Below are 12,000 nucleotides of genomic sequence, written 5' to 3'. Positions count from 1 at the left end.
TTTTTCTAATGTGATTTTCTCCAATAGAGGAATTTGAAAACCTGGGGGAATTAACATAAAACAATATAAGGGAAAAATATATATATACACATCCTGAATTGTGCCAGCTTGCAGCAAACCCAGCTTTTTAGCATTTTGGCGCTTCTTTCCAGTTATTTCTTGTCTCCGCTCCATATAGTTGAGAGTATTTTGTGTTTATACTTTGTGACATTTGAATTCGTTTCCATCAGCGTTGTATGTTTGGTATTGTCTGTGTCATTAAGTATTACTTGTAAATATAATTTCTAATGCTTGTGAATTTATTCATTATGTGAATAAGCCTCCTGTAAGATTTAACATATAATTGACGTTATTTCTCAGGTGACTTCTGTTTCCCTGTTGCTTTAATGATGTTACCAGCTTTGTGCATGAATCTGTTATCATTTGGAAATTATTTTTTTGAGAAGTCAGTTTTTGTCCTTGATTATTTGGGGGGGGTGGGGAGTGCAGTATGACAGCACAGGCTTTGAGGGTGAGATGGATTTGAATTCAGGTGTATGAATCTTGAGTTTAACTTCCCTAAGGTGGGGATAGTACCTCTTGCAAGGGTTGAGGACTATGAGCGTTAAGAATGTTCTAGGGGCACCTGGGTGGCTCAGTTGATCAAGCATCTGATTCTTGATTTCTGCTCAACTCATGATCTTGCGGTTTGTGAGGTCAAGCCCCATATTGGGCTCTGCACTGGGGCAGGGGTGGTGTTGGGTAGCAGGCAGAGCCTGCTTGGAATTCTCTCTCTTTCTCAAAAATAAACAAATAAACTTACCCCTCCCCCCATTGATGTTCTATATGGAACACTGGGTGGCTTAGTCATTTAAGAGTCTGACTCTTGATTTTGGTTCAGGTCATGACCTCACAGATTGTGCGCTGGAGCCCCAAATAGGCCATCAGTGCAGAGCCGCCTTGGGATTTTCTGTCTGCCCCACCCCACTCCCAAAATAGATAAATAAACTTAAAAACAAAATGAGGTTCAGGGAGCCTGGCTGGCTCAGACTTTGGCTCTGGTCATAATCTCGTAGTTCGTGGGATTGAGCCCCTTGTTGGGCTCTGTGCTGACAACTCAGAGCCTGGAGCCTGCTTCAGATTCTAGATGTCTGTCTGTCTGTCTCTCTCTCTCTCTGTGCTCCTCTCCCCCCATCAAAAATAAACGTTAAAAGGGGCACCTGGGTCACTCAGTCGGTTAAGCGTCTGACTTCGGTTCACCCATGATTTCATGGCTTGTGGGTTTGAGCCCCGAGATCTGCTCTGTTGGCTTCTTTTTCTCCCTCTCTCTCTGCTCCTTTCCTCCACTTTCATGGTCTGTCTCTCTTTCTCTTTCAAAAAATAAACATTTAAAAATAAATGTTAAAAAAATAGTTATGTTTTATTTAAGATGCTAAGCACAGTATAAATTGTAGCTATTTCTTCCCCTCCCCCAATATAGGCTTCAGTATTTTCAGTAGCTTTAAACAGGTTATATAACTCATGGAGTCATATTTGGGGACTGCCATTTGCTTGGGATCTGTTTGGTACAGACAGTGGTTACTTGGTGTTATTTATGTTGAAGCAGCTTCCCAGTGGTGGAATTGGTGGTTATAGCTCAGTGCAGGGAACCAGTGTATTTCCTTCTCTTGACAGTCTTATCATTAGCTGTGTTGTTTTTTTTTAGCGCATGAAGAAAAGTAATTTATTCAAGTTTTGAAATTGTTTCTATAATGTATTAATAGTCTTTCTAACACATTGGAGTTTTTAAATACTTTTTTCTCCTAAAAAATGTAATGTTGAAAGTTTTACTATTTTATACATTTTAGAGTTTATTCCCTTAAAAAATTGACAGCCATATGGAAATCGTAAAACTCCTTTCAGGTTTCTTCATCTGAACAGGTGTCCATCATTTTAATAAAAGCACAATGTATTACTTTTAAATTATAGCTCAGTTGGCCTTCTGGGGCCGCCCTTAAAATGGAAGATGCTTGATCCTCTGTCAGCAATTGCCTGTGCCTTGCTTCTGCTCTGGAGAAGGTTTTTTTCTGTGACTGCTGCCATCGTTTCTTTTAATCACTTGTTTAGCCTCATGCTGGACAGCCCCTCCCTTCCCCCAGTACCTGTTCCAACCTCCTAACTGGAGATGTTGTTTTGGGGGGGATTGTGTACTAAACTTCTGCATAGACTTGGAAACATCTTCAGAATCACTACTTTGATGTTGTGTATCACTGATTGAAGAAATTCATCAGCCATTCTCTACATTAGGAAATTTTTCACCTGTTTGTGATTATTTTGTAATTTTTCTGCTCTTACACTTCTCTGCCTGCCTTGCTTTGCTGCAGCTATTTTTTTTTCCTCCCCCCCCCAAGTCCTAATTCATACCTCCCATCTCTTTATCTAAAGGTTTTTTTTTTCCTGCTGATTTTATTACATTGCCTTTTCTTTAAACAGTGGCAGCATGAAGACCTCCTTATCAATAGACCACAAGCCATGTCAGTCACACCTCCCCCTCGGTCTGCCATCCTAACCAGCATGAAAAAGAAACTCCATACTCTGAGCCAAATTGAAACTTCAATTGCAACAGTTCAGGTGTGTTTGGTCAGACCTTACTTGCAGCCCATTTCCTTTCAGAGAGCACCTGCACTGTGGTGAAATGTCAGTGCTGTGTGGGTCCGCGTGTCCGCAGGTCTGCCCTTGGCTTCTGAGCCACAGGGGCATACTACTTTTTCACTTTGATTTGTAATTTATCTTTTTTCCTTACCCTCCAAGGTAGCCAAATCTAGTCCTGCTACTAAGCAGTGTATTTTGAACCAAGAACATAGACAAACTAAATATTTCAGGTTTTTGATGGATTTGATGATCACTCTCCATTTATGCATTAAGGAAACTTTGGTGATTAGAAAAATTAGTGTTCAGAACTGTACATAAGCAATTCTGTCTGGCTTATTCAAATTTAGAAAGCTTAGGCATTTCTTTTCTCTATTGTGTAATTAATGGTATTTATGATGTCAAAAGCAAAAGAATGTTTTCTTTTTATTGTTGACTGTATTTCTTTGTCTTTTCTGCCTAATATTTAATCTCCCCTCCCTTTTTTAAATAAGAGAAGCAGGTCTTGATTATGGTTATATATATTTATATTGTGTATCCTTATATCTCATGTACCTAGTAGTAACTGATGTTTTTCTGCTCATTTTATAAATTAATGTTAGTACAAAATCAAGTGTAATCACCTATAATTTTTACATTTTTAACGAAACTTTCTGGCGCTCATGTCTTTGAAGATGGAAGTACCTTTTCTCTATTACATGTTAGGACTAGTTTTAAATTGTGGAGGAAGAATACCTGCCCTTTCAATTTTAGACATGTGTTTGTGTGAGAGAAGGAAAAGGAGAGAAGTGCAGGAAAGACAAGGGATGTGAATTCCTTTACCTGAAGTGTTGAATAAATAGTGAAGTAATTGTGTTACATAAAAACCTTCCTTATCATGGTAATCTGGATAGATTTTTACTGTTATTCATAAACTTCTAAATTTCTGAGAATTTGATTTTCATCTTTCACAATCAAAAGCATCAATGGATTTTTTAAAGTTAAGCTTTCTATTTTAATTCTAGTTAACATACAGTGTTACATTAGTTTTAGGTGTACAATATAGCAATTCAATATTGCTCTACATTGCTCAGTGCTCATTATGATAAGTGTACTCTTTAATCCCCATCATCTGTTTCTCCCCTCTCCTCAGCGACCCCCCTCTGGCAACTACCAGTTCTGTCTAGTTAAGAGTCTGTTTCTTAGTTTGTCTTTTTTTCCCTTTTGTTGACTTGTTTTGTTTCTCAAATTTCACATATGAGTGAAATCCTGTATTTGTCTTTCTCTGACTTAACTTCACTTAGTGTTATACTCTGTGGCTCCATCCACGTTGTTGCAAATGGTGAATGGATTTTCTTACAGATAGCGCATAAAGTGTATTAGGAATTTGGTGTAGCAGGTGTTTCATTTTAAAGACTACTTTATTTAAAAATGAAAATCTTCTGCAAATTTTAAGACAAACCCAAAGCCACTTCTTACCTTCCCAGACATGTTGAATCTATTCAAAGTGAAATTGAGATTAATTCCAAAAGGTGTTTGTTTAAAATGTTTTCTAAATTATGCATGTGCTTCTTTTGAATCTCCCTGGTATTGATATAAAATGCCCAGTAGGAATTAGAGTATCACATATTCACTGAGATTCTGCTGGCTTTTACAGGAGAAGCTAGCAGCACTTGAAGCAAGTATCGAACAGCGACTCAAGTGGGCAGGTGGTGCCAACCCTGCACTGGCACCTGTACTGCAGGATTTTGAAGCCACAATAGCGGAAAGAAGAAATCTTGTCCTTAAAGAGAGCCAGAGAGCAAGCCAGGTATTGTGACCCGTGTGTGCCATCTTTGCGGTTAATAGTTGTACAGTTGATTGGAAGTTACATGTGGGATAACTAAGGGTAGCTTGAGAGCCCACCCTCAAGTTCATAGCATTGGGAAGGGGGACCTGATAGACCTTGGTGGGAAGGGCATCCATTCTTTAGACTGAGCTCACAGCCAGTTTTTTCCCTGGGCCTTTACTGCCTCCCAGCTACATATAAAGTGGATTCAGTCTCTATTGGAACATATGGAGTTTAATTCCATATTTGTCTGAGGTTCTCTTTATGGAACTAAGGTGACCCAAAGATTTGATACTGTTTTTTTCTGCATGACAATAAATCGTCTTTATGAAGTAAATTTTCTGTGCGAAAGCAGTTTTACAGAAGGTACTTTTACCTAATTGTACTTAGGTGCTTTTTACCGTCTCAGACCTAATAATATCAACCAGAACAAAGTGCATTTATTCATGGCCTTTATCAGGCTTACTTCTGTTCTCCAAAAGAGTCAAACATTCATACAGTTTTCATTTGGTCCTGAATTCTGGAAATGAATAGGCAGTATTTTTTCATGTCAAATTAAAATTGCATTCCCCCCTTACTGTGGTGGTTCCATTCCTCTTTTACCTCCTCACAGGTCACTTTCCTCTGCAGCAATATCATTCATTTTGAAAGTTTACGAACTAGAACTGCAGAAGCCTTAAACCTGGATGCTGCATTATTTGAACTAATCAAACGATGTCAGCAAATGTGTTCATTTGCATCACAGTTTAACAGTTCGGTCTCTGAGTTAGAGCTTCGTTTATTACAGAGAGTGGTGAGTCTCGAATCTTAGTGTGGGAGTAAAGAGACTTGTTGACGAAAATGATAAGGCCGGAGCCATGCCCTCAAAATCCATATATTCATGTGATTTACATTTATGCAGTATGTATACTATATGTAAGATGTTGTTATAAGGGATATAACAATGATTAAATCTTGCTCTTAGCCCCCCAAGGAACCTATTAATTATAAATAATACAATGAATTAAAAAGTGAGCCTGGGTGGTTCAGTTGGTTGAGTGTCCAGCTTTAGCTCAGGTCACAAACCCACGGTTCGTGAGGTCAAGCCCTGCGTCAGGCTCTGGGTTGACAGCTTAGAGCCTGGAACCTGCTTCACATACCGTGTCTCCCTCTTTCTCTCTGCCCCCCTGCCCCCTTTTCTCTCTCTCTCTCAAAAATAAATAAACATTAAAAAAATTTTTTTTTTAATCTATTTGTATTTTTTAAAAAAGTGAAAAAGTTTTAAGAGCCACAGTTGGAAGTTTGTGGAGTTTCAGAGGGAGGAGAAATACAGAGTATAGCAAATGACTTAAATGCACTGAAAACTGGGTAGCAGACAGAGGGCTGGTGGAAGGTGAATGCTGGACAGGAGGGCTAAGTCCAAAAATAGCAAGTTGTTATGTTCAGTGTTTATATTTTACAGGGAGACTTTCATTAGGAAGCTCTCGTGGCCTTTGAAAGCGTGATTTATACTGGGTTTAGGGTCCTAGATTTAGATCATCTTTGTTATTCTAGATATAAATAAACTATTTTGTAGGTCATTAGTTCATGACTCAGCAAATGAATTTCTTTGTGTCACCTTGAGTTACTAGTATCTTTTGATGGTGATGATGAAGGAAAGAATCTTCCATTATTTATTTCATCTAATTTCTAAAATCAAATCCTTCTTCTGTTAAGGACACCAGTCTTGAACAGCCTATTGGCAGCTCTGAATGGCTTTTGTCAGCACACAAACAGCTGACTCAGGATATGTCTACTCAGAGGGCAATTCAGACAGAGAAAGAGCAACAGATAGAAACGGTCTGTGAAACAATTCAGAATCTGGTTGATAATATAAAGACTGTGCTCACTGGTCATAACCGACAACTTGGAGATGTCAAACACCTCCTGAAAGCCATGGCCAAGGTAAGACTGATAACAGTGACACCCAGTCAGCTCCCTCCTTTCATAAAATTACAAGTAGTTGTATTTGGGAAAATAATGATTTTGTAATGGCATTAATTTGTGTTTTTATCAACTTGTAGGTAGTAGTTTTCTGGTTTTGTACCCAGAGAAACTGAGGCTTAAAGAAATTGATTCACCCAAAGTCCTGTAACTTAACAACAGAGCTGAAACTTGAGTGTAGCCTCCAAGTGTTTAGATGTCCAACATCTCTCCCTCCTCCCACCCTTATCCCTAAGCCTGTATAGTTCACCTCCAAAATGAATGAAATGTTGTCTCTTCCTTTCAGTATTCTACATAATCTCCATAGTAAGGAAACTGAGCCCCCCCAAAAAGCTAAATAACTTCATCATTACAAAACAGTGACTCATTTAACTCAGAGATTTATTTTTACTTGGACTTTTTATTTTGTCCTGGAAACAAGACTCCTGTAGAAAAGGAGTTAATTACGATAAACAAATTAAACATGCATTGGAAAAACACTTATGCCCTGTGACTTAAAATGTGACTGTCTTTGAGTAACTCTTGAGACAAATGCCATTTCTGTCAGTCATGAATATGTGGGTTCCAGGATGAAGAAGCCGCCCTGGCAGACGGCGAAGATGTCCCCTATGAGAGCAGCGTCAGGCAGTTCCTAGGTGAATACAAATCGTGGCAAGACAACATTCAGACGGTGCTGTTCACATTAGTCCAAGCTATGGGTCAGGTTCGAAGTCAAGAACACGTTGAAATGCTCCAGGAAATAACTCCCACTTTGAAAGAACTGAAAACACAGAGTCAGAGGTAAGGATGCCTTCTGGCCTAAATTTAAAATGCAAGCAAAAATCTGGTAGAGTAAGTTTTGCTTATTTAATTTATTTAAATTTTTTCAGTTTTGTTCAGATTTATAAGTAGTTATCTGGTGAAACATTTCATAAATGAGCCATTTTATTTTGTATTTCAGTATCTATAATAATTTAGTGGGTTTTGCATCACCCTTAGTCACCGATGCAACAAATGAATGTTCGAGTCCAACGTCAGCTGCTACTTATCAGCCATCCTTTGCTGCAGGTATGACTTTTCCACTTCAAAAAAGACCTGAATTAAAAAAAAAAAAAAAAAAAGGCCTGAATCTTCATCTGTTCATAATCTTATTTTTTAAATTTATTTTTAAAGTTTATTTTGAGACAGAGAGAGTATGTCTGCTTGAGAGGGGGAGGTACAGAAAGGAGGGAGGGAGAGAATCCCAAGAAGGCTGCGTGCTGTCAGTGCAGAGCCTCACGTGGGGCTTGATCCCACAAACATGAGATCACAACCTGAGCTGATATCCAGAGTCAGATCCTTAACCATCTGAGCCACCCAGATGCCCTTCTCCCCCTTATAAGTTTTGGCTTACTTTTTTCTTTTTCTTTTTCTTTTTTTTTTTTTTAACATTTTTAAAAGTCTTACTTATTTATTTATTTATTTATTTATTTATTTATACAAATAGTTTGTCAAATTGGTTTCCATATAACACCCAGTGCTCATCCCCACAAGTGCCCTCCTCCATGCCCATCCCTCCCCTCCCCCCACATCCATCAGTCCTCAGTTTGTTTCTCAGCATTCAAGAGTCTCTCCAGGTTTGCCTCTCTCCCTTTCCCCCACCATTTCCCCCCTTCTTCTCCCCCATGGTCCTCAGTTAAGTTCCTCCTAATCCTCCTGTACGTGCAAACATGGTATTTGTCCTTCTCTGCTTGATTTATTTCGCTAAGCATAACACCCTCAAGGCCCATCCATGTTGCTACCCATGGCCAGATTTCACTGTTTCTCATTGCCATGTAGGATTCCATGGTATAGATAAACCACACCTTCTTGATCCATTCGTCCGCTGATGGACACTTAGGCTCTTTCCATGTTTTAGCTATTGCTGAGAGTGCTGCTATGAACATTGGGGTACATGTGCTCCTATGCATCAGCATTTCTGTATCCCTTGGGTAAATTCCTAGCAGTGCTATTGCTGGGTCATAGGGGAGTTCTATTGTTATTTTCCTGAGGAACCTCCACACTGTTTTCCAGAGGGGCTGTACCAGTTTGCATTCCCACCAACAGTGTAGGAGGGTGCCCGTTTCTCCACATCCTCGCCAGCATCTAGAGTTCTCTGATTTGCCCATTTTAAGTTTTGGCTTACTTTTAAAACTACTTCTGTAAGAGTAAAAATACCTTGTATTTAAGTCCTCTTTAAATAATTTATGAGCGGGGTGCTTGGGTGGGTCATTGGGTTTAGCATCCTGCTTCAGCTCAGGTCAATGATCTTGTGGTTCGTGAGTTTGAGCCCTGTATTTGGCTCTCTGCTATCAGCACAGAGCCTGCTTCAGATCTCTGTCTTCCTCTCTCTCTGCCCCTCTCCACGCACGCTGTCTCTCTCACAGATAAACATTAAAAAAAAATACTGTATGAATATAAAATAATATGCTTGTCAGGGAAATTAAGAAAAATTTGTAGTTTCATTTCAATTAGAGGTAAATCCATTAATGTATTTGTTGTTAGACTTGTGGTTATACATGTGTACATATGTGCACAAATGTCTATCCTTCTGTGAATGCAATTTTTTGTTGTCTTTTCCCACTTAAGTGATATTAAATTAGTAATTTCCCTGCCAAAAAATAGTCTTTTAAAAAATGACTTAATGCCCAGATTTAATATGCCATTCTGTGTCTTTGCCATATTAATCTTATATTGTTGGACAGTTAATACATTTATAGTATTTTGATGCCACAACAAGCATCATTGTACAAATTCATTTTTAAATGTCTAGTTCTTTGTACGTGTAAATTGAGCCTCCCACTCTTTCTCTGTAGCAGTCCGGAGCAACACCGGCCAGAAGACCCAGCCTGATGTCATGTCACAGAACGCTAGAAAGCTGATTCAGAAAAATCTTGCCACATCAGCAGATACTCCACCAAGCACCATTCCAGGAACTGGCAAGAGTGTTGCTTGTAGTCCTAAGAAGGCTGTCAGAGACCCTAAAACTGGGAAAGGTAACTGAGTAAGGATAAGGATGCCTTAGATATTCATACAGAGTTGTGGTTTGACTTACATGTTTCCATTGCTTTGTAGCTGTGCAGGAGAGAAACTCCTATGCAGTGAGTGTGTGGAAGAGAGTGAAAGCCAAGCTAGAGGGCCGAGACGTTGATCCAAATAGGAGGATGTCAGTTGCTGAACAGGTGACCTTTAAAAAAATTTTTTTTTAATTCTTTTTATTTTTTAAAGTTTTATTTAAGTAATTGCTATACCCCATGTCAGGCTCGAACTTGTGACCTCAAGATCAGAAATCACATACTTTTCTGACTGAGCCATCCAGGTACACCCAGGTGACCATTTTTTTTAAATTAATCTACACACGTTCATGCTGCTGAAACAGTACAGATTAAAAGATTAACTCACCCATATTCATTTTATCAAGAAATGAGCAACTGAAATTTATTTTTGGGCTTCAGAAGATTCTGAGTAACATAACTCTGGAGTTGTCAAATATTCACCATTTTATTCTGAATACCCTATTAGCATATTCTTTTCTCCCCACCCCCTCTGTTAGCAAAAATTTATAGTGTGACTTGACCCGCTCTCCTCCTTCAGAACACAGTTAATTTGCATTTTAAGGAGGACTCTCTGAAGACTTCCAGTGACATCAGGGTGAAGTTTTTGGGTGCAGGAATAGTGTCTATAAAGTGTTCAGGGGTGTCAGTTTGTCTGAAGTCATTACTCTGAAATTTTCTCATTAGTGTTACTAAAATTATATATATAAATTTGAGAATGAATTTCCCTCTACCTGTTTATTTTGAAAAATTACTTTTTTAATGTTGATTTATTTTTGAGAGAGACAGAATGCAAGTGCGGGGGGGGGCCAGAGAGAGAGGGAGACACAGAATCTGAAGCAGTCTCCAGGCTCTGAGCTGACAGCACAGAGCCCAGTGTGGGGCTCGAACTCCAGAACTGTAAGATCATGACCTGAGCCGAAGTTGGATGCCTACTCAACCGAGCTGCCCAGGTGCCCCCATGTATTGAAGTATTTAGGCATAAAATGTTACTATGTATTATTACAAAATGAATAAATACTTTAATAAAGGTCTCTTAGACAAAAAATTATTAACAACTTAGGAAACTCACCATTGATGTTAACATTGGTTGTTACCTAACATTAAGTCCATATTCGGATTTCTCCAGTTATCCCCACATAGCCTTTATTGCTTAGCCCTTCTCTCTTTAACTCCCTGCTCTGCCCCCAGCAAGATCTTATCAAGGCTCATCTTGTATTTCATATACTTTCTCTGTTTTTTTGTTGTCTTCAATGTCCAGAACAGTTCCTGATCATTTTTTTTCTTTTATGACATTGACCTTTTTGATGCATCCAGACTAGTCATTTGTAGAATGTGCCTCACTTTGTATTTGTCCAATATTTTCCTTGTAATTAGATGCAGAATCAACATTTTTGGCAGGAATGCTATGTCAATGATGTGTCGTTCTCAAAATTTTGCATTAAGGGATACCTTAATATAAGATGTCAGTTTACCATTTTCTGTGTTACTAAGGTCATTTGGTCAAGGGTAGTGTTTTCCTGAATTCTCCTTTACAAATGTACCTTTTCTTCTCTGGGTTAAAAATTTGGGACTATGAATAGCCTGTTTTCTAATGTTTTGACATCCACAATTCAGTTTAAACATCAGCACTAAAGGTCTTTTTTTTTTTTTCTTTTAAATGCTGTTACATTGTTGTATAAAAACTAAACTCTTCTTGGTCAAGAGTTACTTCTTTAGAAATTACCAAGTTCGTTAAAAAAAAAAAATCCACAGATAAGGGGCACCTGGGTGGCCCACTTGGTTAAGTGTCTGATTCTTGATTTTGGCTTAGGTCATGATCTCACCTTTCATGAATTTGAGCCCCGTGTAGGACTGCACTGACAGTGTGGAGCCTGTTTGGGATTCATTCCATCTTTTTGTCTCTGTCTCTTCCCTCCCCCTCCTCCCCTGCTCATGCACATGCTCACTCTTTGAAAATAAACTTAAAAACAAAAACAAAAAAACCCACAGATGATGTTGAGTCGGGTATCTTTTGCTTCAGAAGCTTTCTGGTAGGTTAATAGCTTGTGTACTTCGTGACTGCCTATCCTGGCTCTCTGTCCATTTGTTTGAAGGATATTTGACTATTGTGCTTTTTATTCTGATAGTTGTTACATTCTATATGAAAGAGAGTCAGGGGACATTCTATATGAAAGAGTCAGAGGGTCACAGGAGTGGGATAGGGGTAGAGACCTCTGCACACAGCATTTGCTGTAAGTACTCATTCAGTGGCCATATGTTGAACGTCTAATATATAGTTGGATTCTCTGGAGTCTCTGGACACAGAAATAATTCTGTCTCTTACTATAAAAGAAAATTTAGCCGAGTCAGAATCAAGATATTTGTTGAGCACACAGCTGTATTTCCGAATGTGCCAGGCGCTCTCTTAGACACTGCCTCAGTCCTTACCTATGACTTCACGTGTTTAACTCCAGGAGCACCTGTGGGTCAGTGGGGGCTGTCTTTATCTAAGGATTGACAAGGCTCAAAGGGATTGTGACTTTCCCAAGGCACACATTTTGTAAGCTCTGGGATTATGAGGGAAGCTCAGGT

The 12,000-nt window shown here is 38.9% G+C and overlaps 1 protein-coding gene across 3 annotated transcripts in view; it reads left to right on the top strand.

The window, feature by feature from the left end:
- The window catches only part of SMG1 (SMG1 nonsense mediated mRNA decay associated PI3K related kinase), a 100,882-nt gene that overhangs the window by 84,223 nt on the left and 4,659 nt on the right, over window positions 1–12,000 (top strand). For all 3 annotated transcript variants that reach the window (XM_039255910.1, XM_039255909.1, XM_039255911.1), the window contains 8 exons: window positions 2,452–2,589; window positions 4,244–4,396; window positions 5,028–5,207; window positions 6,110–6,337; window positions 6,945–7,156; window positions 7,317–7,423; window positions 9,190–9,369; window positions 9,449–9,555. In XM_039255910.1, the coding sequence (XP_039111841.1) occupies window positions 2,452–2,589; window positions 4,244–4,396; window positions 5,028–5,207; window positions 6,110–6,337; window positions 6,945–7,156; window positions 7,317–7,423; window positions 9,190–9,369; window positions 9,449–9,555 (1,305 nt within the window). The remainder of the gene's footprint in view (window positions 1–2,451; window positions 2,590–4,243; window positions 4,397–5,027; window positions 5,208–6,109; window positions 6,338–6,944; window positions 7,157–7,316; window positions 7,424–9,189; window positions 9,370–9,448; window positions 9,556–12,000) is intronic.

Source organism: Hyaena hyaena, unplaced genomic scaffold (genome assembly GCF_003009895.1).
Source record: "Hyaena hyaena isolate Hyena2069 unplaced genomic scaffold, ASM300989v1 scaffold_550, whole genome shotgun sequence".
Classification (NCBI taxonomy): Eukaryota; Metazoa; Chordata; class Mammalia; order Carnivora; family Hyaenidae; genus Hyaena; species Hyaena hyaena.
Note: the sequence above shows the minus strand (reverse complement) of the source record. Positions and strands in the feature narration are given on the sequence as shown.